Source organism: Vipera ursinii (genome assembly GCF_947247035.1).
Source record: "Vipera ursinii genome assembly, chromosome: 1".
Classification (NCBI taxonomy): Eukaryota; Metazoa; Chordata; class Lepidosauria; order Squamata; family Viperidae; genus Vipera; species Vipera ursinii.
In genome coordinates, this window is record NC_139512.1 from 643,942 (window position 1) to 669,137 (window position 25,196).

Here is a 25,196-nt window from a genome sequence, read left to right on the forward strand (position 1 = left end):
AAGCGCCAGGCCTCCTCTGGAAAGCTATTCTCTCAACCAGAGTAATTTGCTGAACATGGGTGGCCGCATCTATTTGTAACGTGTGTTTGTTTATACAATACAAAGGCAGACCAACTGAAAGAAAAGTAAAGAAAGAAAGAAAGAGAGAGAGACAGAGAGAAAAGGAAAAGGAAAAAAAAGAAAAAGAAAGAAAGAAACATTTCATTTATTTCATTTCATTTATTTGATTTCTATACCGCCCTTCTCCCTGGGGACTCAGGGCGGTTCACAGGGCATATATAAATAACTATACAAAAATTAAAAGAAAATTAAACCAATGCCCAATTAAAATACAACAATGATAGAATAATAAAAACCAATTAAAACCCATATTCCCCCATCAGGCCAGACCAGCTAATTCAAATAAGTGGGTCTTCAACCCACGACGGAAGGATCGAAGGTCCGATGCCATCCGGAGCTCAACCGGCAGTTGGTTCCATAATGCCGGAGCACCCACAGAGAAGGCCCTCCCCCTGGGGGCCGCCAGTCGACATTCCCTGACCGGAGGCACCCTGAGGAGGCCCTCTCTGTGGGCACGCACAGGGCGGAGGGGAGTTGACGCCGGCAGCAGGTGATCCTCGAGGTATCTCGGACCCATGCCATGTAAGGACTTAAAGATCATAACCAAGACCTTGAACCTCACCCGGAAGACAACTGGTAACCAATGCAGCTCGCGGAGCAAAGGTGTAACATGGGAGTACCAGGAAACTCCCAAGACAACTATCGCGGCCGCATTCTGTACCAGTTGGAGCCTCCGAGTAGTCTTCAAGGGAAGCCCCATGTAGAGAGCATTACAATAGTCTAGGCGAGAGGTCGCGAGCGCATGAGTGACCGTACACAGGGCATCCCGGTCCAGATAGGGCCGCAACTGGCACACCAGGCGAACCTGGGCGAAAGCCCCCCTAGTTACGGCCACTATATGATCTTCCAGAGTAAGTCGTGAATCTAGGAGGACTCCCAAGTTGCGAGCCCTATCCACGGGGGTAAAAGCTCACCCCCCATAGAGAGCGATGGAACATTTTGAATGTCCCGGGATGCCGGAATGTACAGCCACTCAGTCTTGTCAGGGTTGAGTTGAAGTCTGTTCCTCCCCATCCAGACCCGAACACCGGTCTTCTTGCATTCTCTCTACTCTGTCTGCTCTATTTAGTTCCCTGATACTCTCTATGTGAGAGTATCACAAGAAAAGAATATGGCGGCATCATGTCTCAGAAGGAATTCACAGAATAAGCCTCAAATGATTGTGTTTGTGTGTGTTTGCACTGCACATACACACACACACACACCCAAACCACCTGGAACCACCATTTAGTTGCTGTTTGATATTCATCTTCCCAATATTCTCCTAACAGCCAATCCCCTCTGATTTTATTTTATCCTCACAACAGCCCCACAAGGTAAGTTGGGTGGAGAGACAGGAACTGGTGCAACAAGCTTTGTATGGAGCCACGTTCTGCGATATTGTTCTTCAAATGCTACTTCCAGCCCTGGCTTTCCGGGAGCGAGATCTTCTCTACTCAATTCTTCCTCAGTCCCAAGGAAATGGCAAGTGGGACAAAGAATACCAGGCACCTTAATTGCCAAGGAGCACCTGACTCTCAAAATCCACAAGGTGGTGTTACTTTCTGCAAGGATCCAAATGGTTCAGACAACCATTTGTCTGAAATGGTATAGGGCCGTGGTGGCGAACCTATGGCACGTGTGCTACAGGTGGCACGCAGAGCCCTCTCTGTAGGCACGGGCGCCGTCATTCCAGTCCTAGGCCTTCAGCTGGGTTTTATAAAACCTTTTCCCTTTAGGCCTTTGCCACTGTGTGCAAAAAAAAAAAAGAAGGTTCAATCAATCAATCAATTTAAACTTCTCGCAGAAAAAAAAAAGATCGCGCAAAGTTGGAATTAATTGGTTGAACTTTTTAGTCCCACCCACTCTGCCGTTACCACCACAGCCACGCCCAACCAATGGGCCACGCCCATCCGGCACCTGGCAATATGTAAGCAGGTTTTGGGTTGCAGTTTGGGCACTTGGGTCTCTAAAAGGTTCACCATCACTGGTATAGGGTCTCCTGCTTGAGCAGGGGGTTGGACTAGAAGACCCCCAAGGTCTCTTCCAACTCTATTATTCTATGTTCTAAATTTCTTCTTTTAAACAGTTTCCTAAAAATAACTCGGAGGTGTCATTTTTGACAGAAAAAAGACTGGCAAGACCTACATGTGTTTCTCTGAAAATAAGCCCCACCCCCAAAATAAGCCCCAGTTAAAGATTGTCAGCCAGATGCATTTAGTGCCATATTTCCCTGAAAATAAGACCTAACTGGAAAATAAGTCCTAATGCGTCTTTAGGAGCAAAAATTAAAATAAGACCTCGTCTTATTTTCAGGGAAACATGGTAGTTCATTTATAATTGAATTAACTACTGAATAGTTTATCAACAGAGCGAGGAAAGTCTCAGCAAACTCTTCTGTTGCACTTCCAGAGAGTCCCATTCTGAGCCAACTGTTCCTCCCACCTACTCCCCATGCTCGATTCTAGCTGACTTGGGTCCCCCTTTACCTGGAGATGTCTCCCCAGTACCACTCTGCATCCTGCAGGGTTGTGCCATTCCCGTTGGCTAGAGAGGCTGCTGCAGGTTTCGCTTTGGGTGGCTTCGGAGGCAGAGCTGGAAAAGAAAAGACCAGGTTGGCTGAAAGGGAGGCACCCTTCAACCCTGTGCTGGAGGACCACCATGCTCTTTGAAAAGGAGCATGGAGACCCAATGGTGTCTGTTAGATAGATGACTATGGCCTAACTGGCTGGGTTGGCAATATATATAAACTATGATTGTATTGTTGTAATAGAAACTGTATTGTATCACTTTAAATGTGTGATTGGCCAACGCTGTTTTTCCAACGGCCATAAGAGGGAGCTAGAGACATAGCTTCTTTCTCTCTGTGTTATTCTCTCTGTTACGTTTGCTGTTACTTGCTGATTTTTGTGGTTTGTGGGTTTGCTACTGTTTGCTGAACCTGAAGAACTGTGTGTTGACTTACGGACTGGTAAGAAGACTCTGTATTGGATAATCCTTGGACTATTGCTATTTGCTATCATCTCTTTTACTCGTGTATGACCTGGACTGATTTTCTCTTGGACTGTGCTATTGTATTATTCCACAAGTAAAACTTTTACACACCTCAGTGTATCTGTGTGGTTGCTGCGTAAACTTTATTTTTAATTGAAAAGTTTTACAAAATTTTTAATAATAAAACCCCCCTCCCCATCAACCCTCCCCCCTTCCCTCCCCCCGCCCCAGACTTCCCAAAGCAGAATACAGGGTATTACCTATAGCAATCTTATGCAAACATATGCTAAATATCTATTACAATGTTAACAAACCTTCCACCCTTTAACTCCCTTATAACAAAACTAAAGTAATTTATAATAACACTTCTATAATTGTAAAAATTATTCATACGCTATTTGAAACTTTTTAGTCCCATATTTGTTCTGAATATAATCAGTCCATCTTTTCCATTCCAAAATATATTTTTCTTGTGACTGTTCTTTCAAATATGCTGAAACTTTTGCCATTTCAGCTACGTCCATTACTTTAAGTATCCATTGTTCTATTGTAGGTAAATCTTCTTTCTTCCAATGTTGCGCCACCAACAGTCTGGCTGCCGTTATTAAGTGTAACATTAATTTACTTTCTATAACAGTACAATCCGAAATAATCCCCAATAAGAATAGCTGCGGAGTAAATCTTATTTTTTTCTTAAAGACTTTCTGAAAAATCCACCATATTTTTATCCAAAAGGCTTTAACATTTTTACATGTCCACCATATGTGATAATAAGTTGCCTCTTCACTACCACATCTCCAACACTTAGGTGGTTGATTTGGATACATACATGCTCACTTTTTAGGATCTAAATGCCATCTATAAAACATCTTGTAAAAATTCTCTCTTAGGTTTTGTTCTTGTGTACATTTTACATTTGTAACCCAATTTTTTCCCCAAGTATCCATCATTATGGGCTCTTGAATATTCTGAGCCCATTTTATCATGCAATCTTTAATTAACCTTTTTATATGCGATTGACTTTGATCTCTAATGTGCTTTATCAAATTTTCATTAGCTTTTATTATACCAATTTTCTGATCTTCCTTCCATCTAGCTTGTAATTGTATAAACTGAAACCAAGTCTGTACTATCTTTTCTTCCTTTAAAACATTTAGAGGTTTCAGTTTCAGCTGCTGCGTAAACTTGACTACTCTCAGTATCCTCTTTTTCTGTGCAAGCTCTTGTTAGCTCAAGAGGTACTCTGCACATCCTTATCATTGGTTATGAGCCCAGTGACATACTGAGAGCCAGTGTACGAAGTACCATATTAAGACAGCTGAGTTTGTGTTATCTGTTCAACTGAAAATGGCACAAGAACAGTCAACAAGTATCTCCTGGATAACCCGGTTAGATGGAACAAGCTACGTTTCCTGGTCCACGAAATGTTGCCTGCTCCTGCGCAAGGAAGGACTATGGGCTGTAGTTGATGATCCACCGAACGTGACTGCTTGGGATCCAGCAGATGAGGAGGATGCAAAGAAGATCGCTAAATTTAACCAAGATAACGAAAGAGCTCTTTGCATAATTGGACTAACACTGAATGACCAGCAGCTTGTCCATATTCATGGTGAGGAGTCTACTGCTAGGTGTTGGGACACTTTGAGACGAATTTATGTTCGTGATAGTGTGGGTGCACATATACACCTTACACATAAACTGTTTAGGGCTCGTCTTCTGAAAGGTGGAGATATGTTAGCTCACTTGGCATTTATGAAGAAAATAAGTAAAACTTTTACACACCTCAGTTTATCTGTGTGGCGTAAACTTGACTACTCTCAGTATCCTCTGTGCAAGCTCTTGTTAGCTCAAGAGGTACTCTGCACATCCTTATCAGTGTCTCATCAAGAAAGTCCTCCCATTCCTCTCAATTATAGGCAGAAGAGTCATCCCACCCTGGACGGGTTTAATGAACTAGGGACCTGGGCATTCAGCTTTGGCGTACACTTACACTCTTTCTAGCCTTCCTCAACCTGTTGCTCTCCAGATGTGTTGATCTTCAACTTCCTAGCCAACTAGTTCAGTACATCTGGAGGAATCACTGGGGAAGGCTGCTGCCGTGTTCCAACTACATTCACTTGCCTCCTTGGCCAAGCATCCCATCCTCACAATCTTCTCCTGCATCATACACAAAGACACAAGGGTTTCCTACCTGGAGGGGGAAGATCTGGCTCAGTGTCCTTGGTCTGCAGAAGGGTCTCCAGGAAGAGGGTTGGAAAGTCAGGTGTTGTCTCAGAGCTGCGGGAGGAAAAGGACAATGTTATGCATCGGAGGTACATGGGGATAGCAGCTTAGCACCTCGGCTATTGAAAGGAATTCAGACCCTGAGTTCCTCACTCTGGGAAAATAATTTCTGAACATAAAGGCTTTCCTCTTTCATTGACAGAGAATATTTGGTAAGCTGAGGGTTGAAATGAAGGGTCCTTGGTGCTCTCTGAGCTTGGTTGTTTTCTTGCAGGCTTTTTATTACCAGACTAAGTAACATCATCAGTGCCTTTCATGCCAGAAACTGCCATCCGTCTGACCCCATGCAAAACCTGATTTCTGACTGGGAATCCAAACAGAATCTAAATCAAATAAAGGAGAATATTTGCTGCTCAGGGTTTGAAGTGAAGAGTCCTGGGTGCTCTCTAAGGGCTGTTTTCTGGCAGACCTTCCATTACCCAAACTAGGTAACATCATCAGCACTCATTGGATAATGAAATGTCTGCAAAAAAACAACAACAGCTACACTCAGAGAACACCAAGGACCGCTCAGAATCCAAAGCCATGGATTAAACATGACATCCTCAGCATAGAATTGGGACAAGGACCATCTAATCCTACCCTTGGCAATGTGCCCCAAACCAACTAAACCAGGTGTCTTCAAACTTGGCCCTTTTATGACTTGTAGACTTCAACTCCCAGAATTCCTCAGCCAGGCACACTGGCTGAGGAATTCTGGGAGTTGAAGTCTACAAGTCACAAAAGGGCCAAGTTTGAAGATCCCTGAACTAAACAATGTGGATAACCATGGCAGCCCAGCATCTTCTTACAAGCTTCCAGAGATGGAGAATCCACAACCTCCATAGGCCCACCTGTTCCACTGTTGTAGAGGTCTTTGTTCTCTTCTCTCCTCTAAAAAAGACCACCCCATTCCATCCTCTCTTTGTTTTTATTAAATTTGTATGCCATTCACCTTGCTATCCAAAGTGACTCTTACAATGCAAAAAAAGAAGAAATAGAACTATAAAAGACCTATAAATACAGGAAGCATTAAAATTATAAAAATTAAATACACTTTAGTTCTATTTTAAACAAGGATTGGCCACCTCTTGCCCTGCGGCCTTCCAAAAGTACTTCCAGCCCCATTGTATTTTCAGGAATGCTGATAAAAGGGAGAATCCTTGCCCCCAAGGCAGAGGGGGATTTGGGGCTGTTAGGCATATGGTGATAGCCTACATAGTTGGGTTGAAAATATATAAACTGTGATGTTGTGACTTTAAGATGTTAATTGGCCAATGGGTGTGTAAGTGTTCTCATGGCCATAAGAGGGAGCTAGGAACGTAGCTTCTTTCTCTCTCTGAATTCACTGCTCTCTCTACTATTGCTGTTTTGCTGTACTGTTGGTTTACTACTGTGATAAACCTGAACAACTGTGTATTGACCTCTGGACCGGTAAGACAACTTTGAATTTGGAATACTCCTTGGACTGTTAATATTGTGTATGACCTGGACTGTTTATTTTTGACCGTGCATTTTTGTTTTTACACCACCTCAACAGTAAAATACTTTCTGTTTTCACAACTCAGTGTATTCTTGTGGTTACTGTGTGACTCTTACTGCTCTCAGTACCCTTCCTGGTCTGTGCATCTCCTTGGTAGCACAAGGAGACCTCTGCACAACAATTCCTTACAGGGGCCACCCACCTGGCAGCTGCAGGGAGCCGAAGGAGCAGAACCCCAAAGATCTCACTCAGGGTCCGAGGCAACAATCCGTTGCTTTCAGCTTGTTCAGCCACCTTGGAAAAGTGCCGGAGCAGGAACTGGAAAGTGAGAAGGTGTGGCAGAGGCATGGCTGGAGACTCCAACACCGAAAGCAGCTGCTTTTGACAAAGCTCTGTTTGGGTAACATCTACAGAGGAACAGGAGTCGGTTTCCGAAAGAAAAAGAGAGCGAGGCTTGAGAATCTGTGCATCTTTGCACCAAAAGGCAGGGCATACAGAAACATGTCTATGTCTGCTAGGAAGACCGAGGAAACGGGCACTCCTTACATACCTAGAACCTCACCAAGCGTTCAAATTCAATCATGGGAGAAGAAACCATGGAATAAGAATAAGATCTTGACGGAATCCAGAAATTACAGGGCAAATTACTGTGGGGTGTTTTGAGAAAACAAAGGCTGAAGCAAAGGCAGAGAAGCAGGATATGATGTCAATCCTGCTGACCGATCAGCTCTTTGGCTTCTCCCGCCTCTGAGATGTTTTTATTAGGGAACTTTTAAGAGCTGATGCCTGGATTGATTGGCTGATTGTGTCTTTTCTTCTCAGCCATTTCTTGTCTATGTTGTGTATTTTGCACTGTAAGCTTACATGCCAGGACGGATATCTTTCTTACCGATTTTACATAAGCTGTGCTGGTACAATGCGGGCAAAAAGGATTTAAGTCAGTGTTTATTTTTTATTTTTATTTTTTTTTAAAAAAGGCTCTGTTCTGCCAGTCCCATACTTCCTGGTCTTTGTCCCAGCTTGCAAGCGGTTTGTGCCTCTCTCCTCCCTAATCTCCTTCCTTTCCCTAAAAAAACCTCTTCTCACCTTGGAGCACTCGTAAGATTTCACCCTGCACACAAGGGGGTACCACAGGGGTTGGCAGATCTTGCAGGTAGCTCTTGAGAGCGTCGCCCAGGGAATGCACATCTAAGATCTCCAAATCGCCAGTCACAGCCCAGTCTGCAGGGACAGAAACAGTGAGAGAGAAAAGGGATTTCTTCCTGGAAGCAACTCAGAAGCTGACCCTGGTTCATTCTGGCTGGGTTTCCATCTCCCAGCTTACAGCACTGATTCTCCTGACAATTTTAACCATAGGAAATGTACGCAGAACTCAAGCAATGGCTCTGCCATCAGTTTTTGGCACCCTGACTCTAAGGTAAGGTAAAGGTAAAGGTTCCCCCGCACATGCGTGCTAGTTGTTTCCAACTCCAGGGGTCGGTGCTCATCTCCGTTTCAAAGCCAAAGAGCCAGTGCTTGTCCAAGGACGTCTCCGTGGTCATGTGGCCGGCATGACTAGATGCCAAAGGCGCACGGAACGCTGTTACCTTCCCACCGGAGTGGTCCCTATTTTTCTACTTGCATTTTTACGTGCTTTCGAACTGCTAGGATGAGTAACAGGCGCTCACTCTGTTATGTGGCACTCGGGATTCGACCCGCCAAACTGCCGACCTTCTGATTGACAAGCTCAGCATCCTATCCCACTGAGCCACTGCGTCCCTTGACTCTAAGGTAGGGGTCTTCAAACTTGGCAACTTTAAGACTTGTTGAGTTCAACTCCTGGCTGGCTGAGGAATTCTGGGAGTTGAATTCCACAAGTCTTAAAGTTGCCAAGTTTGAAGAGCCCTGCTCTAAGGTCTTAAATATGGCATGGTGGACTACTATTGGTTCATTATATCATCCAGCCTTGCACCCTACCAATAGCAGACACCGCTCATTGACCTTGTTACCACACTGACTAGGCCTTCTGACCCTCAAATTTCCTTAAAGTTTTTTAACACAAGCATTTCCCAGATGCATGGGCTAAAGTGATCGGAAGGAATTCAAAACACGGCAGCTGAACGTTCACAGACGCACCAGCGTGGCTGCTGGTGGTTTTGGCATCCACGCACCTGGTGGCCAATCTAAGCAAAAGTTGACTTTCAGAAGGAATCCAAGAACAAAGCACTATCAAATATCAGCTAGTTTTTAAACAAACAAACAAACAAACAACAACAAAACTCAATGTGAGTTTAGAAAATAAAAATGGGGGTGGGAATGTCAGCATTTCCTGACAAAGCTGAACTAGGAGGGCCAGGAACTTGGGAGGATTTTAGGGATGGTGACAAAAAGCAAGCTTATCTGTTTTTCTTCTGGTAAGTGGTGGTTTGGTGACTTTATCTTTATCATGGCAGCCATGTTGTGAATGCATGACACAGACACCCACCCACCTACCCCCACCTCCGTGGCATCCATTTTGCAAGAGGGCCCATAACATGCTTCCCAAATTTAAATGTGTCCGGTGTTTCCCAATTTATTTTCTCTTCCTACGCATACAAAAAATCCGAGAGGAATAAGATCTTGAACAAGAGTGGCCTTCTGCCAGTCAAAATAGTCCATTTAGGGTGAGGTGGCCAACTTGGCAATGTCCTAAGATCTTCTGCCTGCAGAACACAAGGCCACACAAACCCACAGAAAAATATTCAGAACACTGCAGATGGGTGGTATAACCATCCGGCTTCCCTCCGCTTTTGAATTTGGAGTGAGTTAACTAAAGGGGCTCTTGAATCACAGGAAAGAAGCACTTCTGCCCCTCTCTACCTGCTCACCCTTTTGCTTCTGCCCTCCCTGCCTGGGTCTGCTGCTGAGAAACTCTGAATGCAGGCGCTGCTGCTGCTGCAGCCTCTAATCTCTTCCATCTGATCAGCCTTGCTTGCTCCCCACAGAACTGGTTCTTACCGGTTCTCAATGCTTGCCTTAGTTCGGAGCCAGATGTTCTGTAGAGCATCTTGCTGTCTAACCCTGTGAAAGCAATACACAGCAGATTGGATTAGCTTCACAAAGGAGGTGTGTTTTTTTTCTTCCTGGGGAGGCAGGGAGCTGGGAACGCTGGGCTTTGTGGGCAGGGGGGGGGAAAGTGAAGGAGGGACAACGCTTAGAAAAAAGAACGGTTTTCTTTTTCTGTTTGTCCAGCTGCACACCTTCATATTTATACTTTGTTGTCCCATCGTTTCCTTAAAATTGCTCAGGACACTCATTTCATTCCTACACCAACAACCCTGTAAGGCAGGGGTCTTCAAATTTGGCCCTTTTATGACTTGTGGACTTCAACTCCCAGAGTTCCTCAGCCGGCGTGCCTGGCTGAGGAATTCTGGGAGTTGAAGTCCACAAGTCATAAAAGGGCCAAGTTTGAAGACCCCTGCGTAAGGTAGGCTGAAGGGGAGTGATTGGGACAATGTCACCCAATGAGCTTCCACAGCTCAAATTATGAATCTGGTCTCCCCAGTCCTCGCCTGCTACTCCAATTGTTACCTCAGATTGACTCATGGAGCTCTACCTACTATGGCCACAGAGCGGAAATATCGGTAGTGCCAGCATCCCAGGGGATCAATCCTTCCAAAAATGGAGAGAAGACAGCTTTTCCATGCACCCTCCCTCTTAAGAGAATTAACCACAGGAAGGTCCCTGCCAATATATTCCACTGTTCAACTCCACTTCCGCTGATTTGTCTGTGCACCCAACACGCTAAATCTTAACCAGGCTTTTGAAAAGATGGGCTGTGCATTGAACATAAGCCATCATTTGTTTGCCAATTTTGGCCACAAGCCTCTTTTGAACTCCTGAGCCAGACAGTCTCCGAGCCACCAGCTCTAGAGTACGATTCCTCCCTTCTATTAAGTCCTTCCTACCTAGAAAACAAGGGACTAATAATACAAGTTTAATAGTTTTTTTTTAAAATGGCTACACTAGAACTATATATACTCCATTAAATATGAACAAGCTATTTATTTGCTTGCTTTTACTTATTACATTTATATTGTTTTTTTTGCTCAGGAATTCAAGTGAGCATCAATAGGGCTCTGCTCCCTTCCTCATTTTTTCTACAACAACCCTGTGGATTGAGAGGGTGGCTTAAAACTACCCCATGAGCTCCTGTGGTTGAAAATGGACAAAACTCCCTGATACAGTCCAAACCACTAGGTAACACTGATTCCTTATTCTTCATCACGTAACTCAGTCCCCATATAAAGCACCACGTGGTCTCCCATCCAGACTGTCTTAATATCAGCAGGGAAGCTTCAAGAGGTACCCCCCCCATACACCAGTATTCCCTGTGTAGCTTGCAGATGCTGCCCCTGGCCCCAAATTTCACACCATTCTGCTGTCTCCCTTGGCTCACCTTTCTTCTCAATCACATCCACCAGCCTACACAGCAGAGGTGGGGCGACCTCGGGTGGGGCAAACTGCTCAGAAAGCTCTGGAAGTGTCACCCCTAAAATATGGGCAGAAAGACATGTCAGCAGAAGGCCTGAGGTAGTCGGGGAAAGAGAAAAGCAGATTTCAAAATGGAAGAATTTTAAAAACATGTTTATTAAATTTTTAATATTTTTTAAATAAATTATTTATTTATTTAATTCCATTTATCCATCACACTCTCCAAGGCAACTCTGGAAATAGAAGGAAAAAAAAACATGGATTTTTTTCATGGTACATAGAAGGGATTGGGGGCTCTATAATGCCCTAAGCAATTGCTCTGGGCTCAAAATTAGGGCGCAATAACAGGAAGCCACAATCCTTGTGATTAAGTGACAATTTCTAGACCGGTTGCCTTGAGTTGCTGGGCTTACCAAAATTCCTAAATCCAGAATTCTGATAAAAATGGAGAAGCTATTACAGTAGTGACATTGAGAGGTCAGAGTTATTCTCAACTTGGGCAGCACCAAAATTTAATTAAATAAATAATAATAATACTTTGAAAACAACATAGAACTCTCTTCCAAATCCCGCCCCGCCCCCCAGTTTTTCCTTGATTTTTAGTAAGCAAGGTATTTATGAGAATTATATTTTGGGGGAATGGTCTGTACCTGATAAGAAATTGTATTTGCTAACTGCATATTAAAGTACAATTTTGGTACATTTTTCACTATGTCATTGGTTGTATCTTATACATTATATGAGCAGTGTCAAGTATTTTTAAAAGAGAAACATGGACATGTTTAATTGTTTAATGAAACAATATGTTTAATATGTTTAATTGTTTCTATTGTTTTATACTTGTTATTAACCACTGATGACAAGGGTGGCTATACCACTAGTCCTTGACTCACGACTAGTTGCTTTAGCAACCTTCTGAAGTTACAGCATACCTCAAAAAAGCTATTTAAAAAAATCTAACCTGGATTTGAAGTTCCAACATCCACACCCCTCACAGTTACACGCCTGCATTAGGCATGCTTGGCAATTGGCCCACATTTATGGCTCTGTCCCGTAGCCATGTGATTGCAATTTATAATGTTTTTGCCAAAATCAGCACTTTAGCTATGTTTACACAACATACTTCATCCTAAATTTGAGGGAGCAATGTTTCTGGCAAAAAAGCCACACAATGGAACAATGGATTTGCTTAACGACTGTGGCATTTGCTTAATGACCATAGCATCTTCTTTACAACTTTTGCAAAAAAAAAAAAGGGTGTACAATGAGCTGTGGTCACATGGAAACTCGCTTTATGACCCGTCACGGCTTATGGATGAAATTGCAGGTTTAATTACACTTGTAAGAAAAGGACTTCCTGTATAAATTTGATAAGTAAAAATGTCCAGTAATAACCTATCATTAACACAGCTACTGTGACCTATTATTAATGCAGAACCACAATGAAAGGAATGAACTATATAACCCAGAACCAAGGCTGAGTTCCTACAACTCAGGACATTAGGTTCAAATGATGTGCGTAGTTTGTGATTCAGCATGATATGGGACATCCACTGATTGTCTCAATGAGTTGTGTGATCAGGTCATCACAGTAAGCAAAACAGGTTTATATGAGGGCAGTATGTGACTAGTGCAAGTGTGGGACATTGCTATCTCAAATTTAGGGTGAAGTATGTTGTGTAAACATAGCCAATCAGTGATTTAGGGATTAGGATCCTTACAACTGCAATTTGGGATAATAATACTGGCATGTTTTGAACGATTGTTGCAAAGATTATCAATGGCATAACTGAAGGGGCTCTAAGGAGTCAAAAGGCTAGACACATTTTTAATGCACTCAATGTAAACAACAACAACAAAAAAGACTGGATTATCATAAAGGTGGAACCTGTTCAGATGCTAAGGGCCAGAATTTTAATCTTTATATTTATACATTTATAATCTCCGAGAACCACGAAAGTGGCAGGGAGCTTCCGCAATGCCCTGCCAATTCTCCTGATTTTATTTAAATAAGGTCTGGTTCTTCCAGACTCTACTGGGCATCTGGCAATCAGTTGGCTTCACTTGTAAAACAGATGCCAATTCCTCCTGGCCAGGAGTGTCCTCTGCAGCTGCCTTGGGCTCTGCTTTGCACTCTGTAAGGAAAAGAGGTTTTAAACCTATTCCTACCTCTTCTAAAGCACCGTCAGTCACCCGGTTCAAAAAATGCCAGAAACGCTCTCAGACTGTTTTCTGGCAAGCTGGCCTTAGGCCAGATCTGGCCCCCAAGTCCCACAGCCGATGGCGTCAAATCCTCTGGCTCAGCCAGAGAATGTCAAGTCAGCACATTCCTGCTTGTGAAACAGTGTGTGCATGCACGCACGTTTATCTGTGCCTCTCTCTCTCTTTCTGTGTGTGTGTGTGTTTGTGTGTGTGTGCGTGCCTGCGTGTGTGCAAAATGCATACACCAAGCTGGCCATTTCCCTCCTCCAATGGTTCAGCATTGAGCCTCTTCAATGAAAATTAGCTGATAAAAAGGAAACGAGAAGGAAACCTGATTTTGGCTGCCTGTAAAGAATTTCGTTTCTGTTCTCAACTACCTTGATAAGATTTTTTTTAAGGGAAAATGGGAGAGAAATGGGCAAAGAGAACTTCTTGTTTCTGATGCTATTCTTTCTTTTCTTTTTTCCCCCCTAGCGAGCACTCAAACCATCCCCCCTCCCCCCCACTGCTCACAAATGGATGTAGAAAGTTTTTCAAATTAGTTTCAATCTGGCAATTGCAAACCAAAAAGTCTCACACCTGCCCTGCTAAGGAGAAGAAACAAAACTTCTTCCTGGAAATATTTGCCTCAATTGGTAGCACTGCGCCCAGATTATTGTATTTTCTCACAATCTGTCCAGACTTTTTGGGGCCAGCCAAGAAGTAACAAGAGCCACCACAGCAAGGAAGGGATTGGGGTTCAGAGAGCGCTCAGTCCATAACCCACCAAGGATTATATTAGTCGTAAAGTCACATGTGAAAAAAAAACAAGCTGAGTCATTCATTCTGAAAAGCAGCAGGAAACACACAGGTTTTACAGTATCAGGAAGGCGTCATTATCTCCCAAAGATGTGGCTTACAATTAAGCCCAAAATTTCTGTTGCTAAGCAAGACAGTTAATTGAGTTTTGCCCCATTTTATGACCTTTCTTGCAGCAGCTGTTAACATGGTTGTTAAGTAAATCTGGCTTCCCCATGGTCTTTTCTTGTGACCAAAAAGTGAATCTGTTGACAAGTGTCTAAATTTTGATCACATGACCATGGGAATGGTGCAATGATCATAAGTATAAAAAATGATCATAAATCACTGTTTTTAGCGCCATTGTAACTTTTGAACGGTTACTAAATGAACCTTTGTAAGTCAAGGACTACCTTTAATAGGAAAGGAAGAAAACATTTATTGAGAGAGAGAAACTGATAGCTGTTTAAAGAAAACTTCTCTTTAGTTAGGCTTTAGACCAACCTTGTCTAAGCAGACATCTTCCATTCTATTGTGGACTATAAGTCCTAAAATTCTTAGTCATAGGGGAGTCCACACTAGAAGGTCAAAAAACTCAAGATGGTGGCTGCCATGTTACAATCAAACTCTACCTGTTTTTTTGTGTGGTTGACCACATCCCAGCTTAGTCAGCTGGGAAATCCAACTCTCCCATTTTTGAAAAGTGCCAAATTGGGATGTCTCTATCCATCAACCATTTTAATTTCATGTGCCTAAGGTCCTTGCTTCTGGCATTATTTATAAGCATTTTTACAAAAATAAACCCATCCTTCTTTTTAACATTTGCAGCTCCCTGTTGGAGTGCCTGGTTAGTCCATTAAAAAAACATATAAATAGGTTTACGATTTAAGGGAACAGCAACAGATCCTGGCAGGACTTCCTCTTCTGGACTGGCTAAGTGCTGGGAAGCCTAATGAGAAAAATGGTCTCCCTTGGCTAGCTTATGATTTCTTTTCAGACAACCTAAAATGCCTCCCTGCACTTTAAGGTGGTAGTTCCTGTACATGACCCCGAAGCCCATAACCTGAGACCACACTGCTTGCTGGCTTCAAGTGTGCACCCAGGCATCACCTCTCTGTAGATGCCCCCTATTCTGGGCAGGGCATCTCAAGCCTCAGGGCTGTTCCTGCTCTGCGGGGACAGATGGCAAGTCCAGCCAACAGGAACCAGGAAACTGGTTGGAGCAGAACAGTGAAAATGGTGTGTACTTGTTGTTGGTGACTTTCCCTGTACTGGACGTTTCTAGGACAGCATTTTTCAAAAGCCTGACCTGAAGCTGCACCGGTTCTCTTTCTTCTTCCCTCTTGTAAGCCCTCCCTCTCACTTTGCACCCTGATGCAAGTACTCACCCTGTTCCTCCGGAGCATGGGATGCTCCTGTTCCAGGAGTGGCGGGCAGAGGCCTGGTGACCCTGGGACGATGGGACGGGAGGGAGATTTTCACTGGCCCCACATACTCCACATAGGTGCCTGGGAAATCCCCCTTTTGTTTGGTGCGCTCGTTGACCCCCAGAATCCAGCCAATCTGGTTTGGCATTTGCTCATCTCCATCCTTAAAGCCCAGTGCCTGCAAGGCCCCCTTGCTCACCACCAAGGTGTCCCCAGGTAACAGATCGATGTCTTCGTTGCGTTCCTTACGGTAGGGGTAGAGGGCCCGATACTGGAAGCCTTCCGTGCTCCCCATAGTCCCCTGGAAAAGGCCAAGCAAATGCACCGGCGAGGGAAAAAATGGGAAAGAGGGGTGGGCTGAGGGTGGCCGTCCCACTTCCCTCTCAAGAGCTCTGCATGAAGGTGAAACGACAGCTCTCCCGGGTCCGCTGGCATGAACGGCTGGGCCCTAAGTACAGCCCCGTCGTTCCCGTAACTTGAAGCCACGATTCAACCAGATGATGAAGCAAAGGCAGAACGTGACGAGCATAATCCAGCACTTGGAGGTGGGGTGGAGAGGAGAGGCAAACGACAGCTCAGGATCTCAAAGGCGTCGTGGAAGAAGTTGTGGTGCACAGGATTCTGGAACAAGTAGAGGAAGGGAGACCATCACTGAAGACAGCTTCAACAGCATGGTTCCCTGAGTAAGAGGGCTAACACTTATATTTGACTTTACGAGGTGTCCCAAGCAGCTAGCAGAAATGGAGCTCAGCACAAGGGCAAGATACTAAGCACTAAGAATAAGGCAAACAGCAGAGAAAAGCACGACTGACACAGCAGAAAGGGCCGTCATCATTTATATTTGCAAAATTCACTATACTCTTTCAGATTCTTTAACCTTAAAAGGGATTTTTTTTAAAAAAACATCTATTTAAAAACTTTTCTTTAATATTATTTGTAAAATTAGTAAATTCTAATGCCTTTTTAATTTCCAACATAAATTCTTTTAAATACACTTTCAATAATATTTTGCAAGCTTGGGGAATTATCAAACTATATTTTCAAACCCACTTTACAAACAGAAAGCTACATTCAAACTTTATTTCAATTACATATATCAGACTAGTAAAAATCTATCCTAACTCCAATTAATTCACTAAATTTAAGTCATTCCTTCCAGTTTATCCTCATAGAATAGTGCAAATAGAAATATATATTATTTTTCACAGTGAGAAAAAAAATAGAGATGGTTAAATTGATTTTTTTTAATAAAAGGAAAGAATATATCTAATTTTGTTTTTATTTGGAAACCGCTCCTGGATTTTGTGCATGTGATAAAAAAAATTGAAACTCTGATTTTTGGTTTTGCTGATTAGATAGGTTCGTTGTTATAGAAATGGCTATTATATATTACTGTATAAAAATAAAAAGTAGAAGTTGTAATGTTGTTATCTTGTGCTAAAAAAAGTCAGAAGTCAATGCCTTTTTTAATTTTTCCCTTTCTACCCCACTTTCTCTTTTCCCCTCTCCCCCTAGTTTTCCATTATTTTCACTTTCCTCTGTATTTTGTATTGCAATAAACTAATAAAAATTTTGATAACTAAATAGATAGCAGAAAAGAAGCAATGGGAGGGCGAACATCTCAATAAAAATACAGAAAGTTCCTAGAAATGCAGTTATGCAAAAATGGAAGGACAGAGAAGTCCAAACACAGTTTACTCCTTGCCTTACAGCAAGCAGTTCGTTTAGTGACCCTTCAGAGTTACAACAGGAGAGAAAAAAAGTGACTGATGACCATTTTTCACACAACTGTTGCAGTATCCCCATGGTCTCGTGATCAAAATTCAGACGCCTGGCAACTGGTTGACATTTACCACGGTTGCACTGTCACGGGGTCACATGATCACCTTTTGCGACCTTCTGACATATGAAATCAATGGGGAAGTCAGAATCATTTAACAACCGTGTTACTAACTTTATCTACAGTGATTCACTTAACAACTGTGGCAAAGGAGGTCGCCAAGTCCAGAACGTTGGGGATGACAGATGACGTTGACAGAGCCTTGGTGGAGCAGTGGGCTAATGCCTCCTTAAAGTAACACCAGCTGCCTGCAATTAGTGCAGGTTCGCATCCCACCAGGCTCAAGGTTGACTCAGCCTTCCATCCTTCCCAGGTAGGTAAAATGAGGACCCAGATTGTTGGGGGCAATTAAGCTGACTTTGTAATAATGCCGCTTGGGGGGTGTATGAAAGCCCTAATAACCAGGCATATACATAGAATGAAGGCTACTGCTAAGCTTGTAAGCCGCCCTGAGTCTTCGGAGAAGGGCGGGATATAAATGGGATTAAAATAAAAATAAAAATAAATAAATAAAAGCAGGCAGATGTGCATGGTAGTGGTCAGAGACCTGGCCACTTTTCTTCTCACCAGAATCTCTAAAAGCAAGGATAGCATTGCTTAACTGCAACGTGAAGCGATCACAGTTCCCAGCCTGTCATTTATGAGCAAGGCAAGTTTTACCTCCCTTCTCCTTCTTAAGCTGGATATCTCAAATTTTCCTGCTCCCAATTCTCAGTATTTCTTGTAAGCTAGAAAATGTATGACAATGGATTTATTTAGGACATTAAAAAAATGGTTGGAGAGACTTGGAGCAAGCCACAGAGAAGGGCATTAGAAGTTCACACTGTACTGGGAACAGAAGCCTGGAATTCATCTCTCTTTCACTCCACCCCCCCCCCCCTCTCTCATGCTCTCTCACACATGTGCACAAACAAAATTGAAGAAGGCGGCAGGAGGAACTTCTGCCCTATTGTGCCTCAGAAATTTCTAACCCAGGGGAACACTATCTCCCATCAGCCCTTCCCACAAACCAGCCCGTATAATCTCTGCTACTGCCTATATTAAACAGGCTCTGTGGAGAGAGAGGGGGGGGGAGGTTAACTCCTGTCCAAGTACAACAATCTAGCATTATTCCTAGAAAATTGCTGTATGGATAGAGAATGGGCTGGGAAAGAAATTGAGTTAGATCAGGACACAGCAATGGCAATAATAATGAGGATGGTTAAATTAAACTTCCAGCTCTAAGATCAGTGTATCTTAGAGTCTCTCTTACATAAAAGAGTAGTGTTTCTTCCTTGTGGGTGTTTGGGCTTCCCAGGGACTATTCTGTTTGGCCACTGTCTAAAATCGCAGCATTATCTAACATGGTGGAGCAGATGAGTATTTGGATGGTAGACAATTCCAGGTATATGCTAATGTAGAAGGTAAAAAAGAAATACAGAGAAAACCATGACAAACTAACGCCATACCACTGCCAAGAAAATAAACTCCCCAACAGGCCTTTTAATCTGATTTGGCAGATCCTTCCCATGTTCTTAATATATGCTGCTTTAACTGGAGGGCCTCCTAATCTGCAGCACCTTGGTGATTTACTTGATTACAGTCAATATAATTCCTCCCGTTCCTAATTCAGTCTTTGCCCACCTGGATATCTCTCCTACTTCAAACTCCAGCATGGCTGAGAATTATGTAAATCAAAGTTAAATACCAAATATCTGGACGATTCACATCTTTGGTTTCACAGAATTTAATATAAACCCATGGCTACTCTCAAGAGGCTCTTAAAATGGCAAAATGTCCTTCCAAAGGTGTCCATTTCACCCACTTGGAAGTAGCAACTGTAGGAGTGTGAGAATCCCATTCAGGAGCTATTTTAACCTTGCCTTCAGGGACAAATTTTATAATCCAGAACATCAAAAATGGATCTTGTCTATGCGCCTCTTCTCTATCACCAACTTTCATGAAAATGGTGGCTAGATACTTACAGCTCGTCTGCTGAGCTGAGAAAGTGAACCAGCAATATCTAGGCCTTCACATTTTCTTTGCTATCTTCTCTATCATTATTTAACAATATTACAGGTAGTCCTCAACTTACAACACTTCTTTTAGTGCAGGGGTGTCAAACTCAATTTCATTGAGGGCCGCATCAGCATTGCGGTTGCCCTCGGGGCCGGGTGGGTATGGCCAGGGTGGGCGTGGCCTACTGGGTGGGCGTGGCTAGAGTGCGTATGGCCTACTGGGTGGGCGTGGCCAGCTCTACATCGTTCGCATCAAGGGTGCCTATGGGGGCCTGGGCAGGAGTGGGACAGATCTGAGGGTCTCTGGCAGAAGGAGGGTCTCTGGGCCAGGGCCAAGGCAGTGGGGGCCGTTCCCTCACTGTTTCCAGGATGGCTTCGCGGGCCACATGAAACCACTTCGCGGGCCGGATCTGGCCCCCGGGCCTTGTGTTTGACATGTCTGTTTTAGTGCCTGTTCAAAGTCACATCATCACTCAAAAAAGTGACTTATGACCGTTTTTCACACTTACAACCGTTACAGCATCCCCATGGTCATGTGATCAGAATTCAGATGCCTGGCAACTGACTCATATTTATGACTGTTGTAGTATCCTGGGCGTCATGTGATTAATCACCCTTTGCAATCTTCTAACAAGTGAAATCAATGGGGAAGCCAGATTCACTTAACAACTGTGTGTTACTAATTTAACAAGTGTAGTGATTCACTTAACCGTGGTAAGGAAGGTTGCAAAATGAAGCAACACTCAATTAACAAATGTCTCACTTAGCAGTGGATATTTTGGGCTCAATTGTGGTCATAGGTCAAGGACTAGCTGTAATGGGTTTGGAGTGCATTCTTTAATATACAGAAGCCACCAAACAGACAAATACTAAGAGGGCAACCACAGGTAGCAGAACAGAAAAGGTAAGAGTTATTTTGCAAAACAGAGACAAAAAAAGCAAATACGGTAACATCTTACATGAGCTTGCTTCTTATGTCCTTCTCTTGAGAGCAGACCTGGAAAGATCCCAGTTGCTCATATCCATCATCTCTGGTTGATCATTCCTGTTCTGCTGGTCCTGGAGAGAAATCCATGATTCTTGGACAACTTGCAGCCTCTTGAACTAAGCCCTTTCTCTGCCCATCCCTTTGAAATAGTTTATTTTTGCCATCTCCCTTAGCAAAAGGACATCTTTTCTCTAGATAAGTGGTGTCCAACCATGGCAACTTTAAGACTTGTGGACTTCAACTCCCAGAATTCTCCAGCCAGCCACAAGTCTTAAAGCTGCCAAGGCTGGACATCCCTGCTGTAGATCTCAAATGTCTCCAGGGGACTTTAAATTTGAATATTCCAAAATCAAAAGGCTTCTTAAAGGGACCTTTTCAGATGAATATATCTAATGAAAACTCATAGGTTTCACTGAGCTGCAGATCACTTTATCAGATTTGCCTTTGGCTTATTTTAATTTTTTTATTTATCTTAATTCCATTTATATCCCGCCCTTCTCTGAAGACTCAGGGCGGCTTACAAGCTTAGCAGTAGCCTTATAATCAAGTCTGTTAGCCTGAAAAGATGCTGTCAGATTCCTTCTGATTTTTTGATATTATGGATGAACATGGTTTTTTTTCCTGCAAATATCTCTGACTATCCAAAAACTCCTGTGGCTTTACAGTATCCTCCTCTGACCCTTCCAGAGCTCATGAAGTGGGCCTCACTCCCTCAGCATATTTAATAGTTCTACTTTAATTAAGTCCATATGGGCTGCATCTGAAATTGGCTCTTTGTTCAGAGTTTCTAATTTAGTGCAGAATAATCACTGAAAGCTGACATCCCTCACTCCCTAAAATAAACTTGGGGCCATTCCAAATTTTATGCTCCCATTAGACATTCTAATATGCAGTTGGGCAACGCAGAGCCCTCCGGGTTCAATTTCTACAATGCACAAACGCTCTCGCCTCGACCATGTTGGTTGTCACTGAAGACAACTGAAGCCCAAATCATCTAAGGCAGGGGTCTTCAAACTTGGCAACTTTAAGATTTGTGGACTTCAACTCCCAGAATTCCTCAGCCAGCCAGGGCTGGCTAAGGAATTCTGGGAATTGAAGTTCCCAAGTCTTAAAGTTGCCAAGTTTGAAGACCCTTGATCTAAGGCAGGGTAGGCAACCTTGGCTTTTATGACTCGTGGACTTCAACTCCCAGAATTCCTGAGCCAGCCATGCTGAGGGGAAAGGGAGAGGTTTCCAAGCTGAGCCATGCTGGCTCAGGAATTCTGGGAGTTGAAGTCCATGAGTTATAAAAGAGCCAAGGTTGCCTACTCCTGATCTAAGGGCACCAGGTTTCCCGATTTAGGGTCCCGCTGCTTCATTTCTGCTCACAATCCTCTTCAACTATGTCCTAAGAGTCACTTATTTTAACTTGCCAGGGATGGAATACCGATAGTCCTCAACGTATGACCACAATTGAACCCAATGTTTCTGTTGCTGAGACAATTAACTGAGTTTTGCCCCATTTCATGACCTTTTTTGCCACAGTTGTTAAGTGAATCACTGCAGTTGTTACACAGTAGCTTCCCCGCTGACTTTGCTTGTCAGAAGGTTGCAAAAAGTGATCAGGTACCCTGGGAGGCTGCAACAGTCATAAATATGGACCAGTTGCCAGTTGCATCTGAATTTTGATCACATGACCATGCGGGAATGCTGCAATGGTCGTGAAGTGAGAAAAAAGGTCATTAGTCACTTTTTTCAGCACCACTGCAATCTTGGACAGTCACTAAACGAAAGGTTGTAAGTCAAGGACTACCCGTACTGCAAATAACTTTTAGGGCCACCCTGATTTTGGAGAGAAGAGAGTGCCGTTTCTTTTATGCAGGCTGCTGCTACTGGACGGGCTGACCTGGAACATGGTTCAGATGTCCATCTTTGTGGGATGCCAAAGGGAGAGAAGCAACTGAAAGTCCTGGGGGAAAAGCTTGCTTGAGCGAGCGACATTTTGGCTGTGCCAGATGCAGCCTGGAATGTGGGCAGCAGCTGCTGCTGTTCAGAGTAAGCCTTCTCTGGGAGGCAGATCCTTCTCCAGCCCAACTTTTTACGACAGATGTGGCCGCTCATCCAGGATTTGTGCTGAAGGAAGCACCAGGTGCACGCAAGACACAAAAGGGGTACAGTCTCTTGCCCAGAGGGCTTGATTTTGCCATAGACAGATACACGTTGGATGGGCATAGGCTGTGGGAACAGGGAAGGTGGCCCTCGGAGCTTCAAGGAAAGATCCTGAGAAAAATGGAGTTGCCTGAGGAGCCGAGGAGAAGAGCTTTGTTGGCAGGTGAGCTTATGAAAACACAGGGAGCAGAAAGAGGCACAAGAAGAAGGAACAGGAGGAGCCCTAATCAGGGATAAAGAGGAATAAACTTTTAAAACCCAAGGACTAGATTCTTGATGTGGATACTGTGTGAATACTAGATAGGGAAATCCCATTGTATAGCTCCAGGAGGAAGGAGGGAAAATAAGATTAGACTGACTTTGACTATCAGGTGGAAATGACAAATAAAACAGATAACCCTCTTGACCCCGTTATCTTTCAGGAAAAGATCGACAACTGCAATCTCAGCACTTGTGAAGAGCAGCAAGCTTTAGAAGGCTGGTCCAAAAGAGGCGGTAACCAACTCAGGGGCAAAGGTTGCAAGAGCATGGCCCAAAAAGCAGAAATCAGATTGGAAAAAGACCCGTGCAATGCCATACCACAATTTCTACACACCACCACCACAATTTCTACACAGTAAGGCAAGCCGCCTGCTAGGCCCCAAAACATTTAGCAACCAGGATCACCCAAAATAGTTGGCTTGTGTCTGCAAAGCCTGGAAATATTGTCTATCCTTTTTTTTTTTTCTTCAGCCATGGAAGACCATCAAAAAGGAAACTCAAAAGACATGCCTCTTTCAACTCCACAAAGAGATGCTCTGGGCAAACTAAGTTCTGTGTTTTGTTTTGTTTTTAAAGAAAGCCAATGCATAATTCACTATGGTGGAATATCAGGATTCTCCTCCCCCCCCTTTTTTTAAAAAACTTGGAAATCCTGAGAAGGTGAAGGTGGCTGCTCTCGCCCCATTAGCCTTGGGTTCAAGAACCAGATTCAAATGGTAGAGACCATCAGGCTCCACTTAGCTTCTTTTTTACTCCTATTCCCACCAGGAGCACTCAAGAGAGGCTAGGTCCCGGTCTCCCCAACTTCACTTCAACTGTCAGGTTTCCTTCTCCTGCAAGCGATTTTCTCCTGCAAAAATATTTTAAAATTTATTGTACCTTCTGGGCTGCTGAGGGCATTACAGTACCAGCGCAAAGCTCAAGTAGATTAGGAGGGACAGGAATGCACAAGTTCCCCCTCCTTTTTTTTTCCACAGATGGGGAGCGGGAAGGAAGTAGCACAGAAAAAAATAATAATAATTTCAGCAGAAATTCTCCCCTCCCCACTCCTTATCGCAGTCCCCCTTCCCAGCGCCCATTTCCCAAACATCTTATTTTAATTTTGTTTCCAAAGTGGGGGGGTACAGACTTATTCCCCCCCCGGGAACACACGTAACAGTCGACGGCTTCAATACAGCACAGAAATCGCCCCTTCTTCCCCCCCCCCAATCGAATCTCCCCCACCCCCACCCCCACTCCGGCAACGACTGGAAATGGTGGATTTGCATGGCACAAATTTCGCACACACCCCCGGGAAGGATTTTGCAATGCACCGAGAAGCTGGGAAAGACTGGCCGTCAATTCTCTCTGCACAAAAAGGGGGGGCTATGTGGAACGATCGAGTTAAACTCCCCCCCCTGCACCCCTAAACTTACCTTTTGCCCACGAAGCGCTCCCGTTCCTCAGGCTCCCTCCCCCCCCCACCTCCAGCCAGCTCTTGGCGCTGGGAACGCAGCTGCAACCCAGGGAAAAGAAGGAAAACCGGGAAGGGCCGAGAGTTGACGACCAAACCCGAGAATAACCGAAGTCTCTTCGGAGGAGGAGGAGGAGAAAAAAAAAAAAAAGGACGACCCGAACGTTGTTGTCGGAAAGAAACGAGTCTCTGTCCGAGCGCGCCCGAATGAATCGGAAAAGCCAAACTCCTGGAGGGATTCGTCCTTTTGTCTGGAAAAGTTGGATTGTACGCTTCCTTTCCCCGCAGTAAATAAGTAAAAGAACACTCTCGGCGATAGCAAGTTTTCTTATCGTCTACTGATAAAGGGCGGGCAGAGCAAATCTTAAGTTTGTGCTGTGAATTTTCTGGCCAGCGTTTCCTGTCTTATAGCAAGAACCGTATAATTGGGGTGCTTCCGGGCAAGGCTTTTCAATTACGCAATCGTGAGAATAAGCTTTTTCTTAAGCCAGGAGGTCGCGGGCATATCGCTGGGTTTGAAGCAGCCAACCCTTTTTGGATGTTTTAGTTGCCATTGGGGGGGGGGGGGGACGACGCTGGTCTTTCTTCGAGGATTAATCGCACCAAGCGGTGATGGTTTGTTTTTTTTTTTTGCCCGGTAGGGAAGATGGAAGATGAGTTGAACCGGGGTCAAAAGATAACCGAGCAATATATCCGAATGTGATTCTTGCCTCCTCTTTTATAAAATATGCAAAGCCGACATTTGCTTGGTATATAGAACAGGGGTAGGCAACCTCGGCTCTTTTATGACTCATGGACTTCAACTCCCAGAAT

General features: G+C 43.9%; 1 protein-coding gene across 6 annotated transcripts in view; it reads right to left on the bottom strand.

Annotated features, from left to right (window-relative positions):
• PIK3R2 (phosphoinositide-3-kinase regulatory subunit 2) overlaps positions 1 to 24,541 on the bottom strand; it is a 39,619-nt gene extending 15,078 nt beyond the window's left edge. For 2 of the 6 annotated variants that reach the window (XM_083366126.1, XM_083366129.1), the window contains exons 1-8: positions 24,346 to 24,541; positions 15,658 to 16,317; positions 11,256 to 11,348; positions 9,815 to 9,877; positions 7,925 to 8,059; positions 7,041 to 7,245; positions 5,285 to 5,370; positions 2,589 to 2,694 (exon numbers count right to left, since the gene is read on the bottom strand). In XM_083366126.1, the coding sequence (XP_083222252.1) occupies positions 2,589 to 2,694; positions 5,285 to 5,370; positions 7,041 to 7,245; positions 7,925 to 8,059; positions 9,815 to 9,877; positions 11,256 to 11,348; positions 15,658 to 15,991 (1,022 nt within the window). In that variant the 5' untranslated portion in view covers positions 15,992 to 16,317; positions 24,346 to 24,541. Of the gene's footprint in view, positions 1 to 2,588; positions 2,695 to 5,284; positions 5,371 to 7,040; positions 7,246 to 7,924; positions 8,060 to 9,814; positions 9,878 to 11,255; positions 11,349 to 14,071; positions 14,243 to 15,657; positions 16,318 to 20,492; positions 21,226 to 24,345 lie in introns of those variants that run through there. The other 4 variants (XM_083366128.1, XM_083366127.1, XM_083366130.1 and 1 more) reach the window with 4 other exon arrangements.
• Between the last annotated feature and the right edge of the window lie 655 nt (positions 24,542 to 25,196).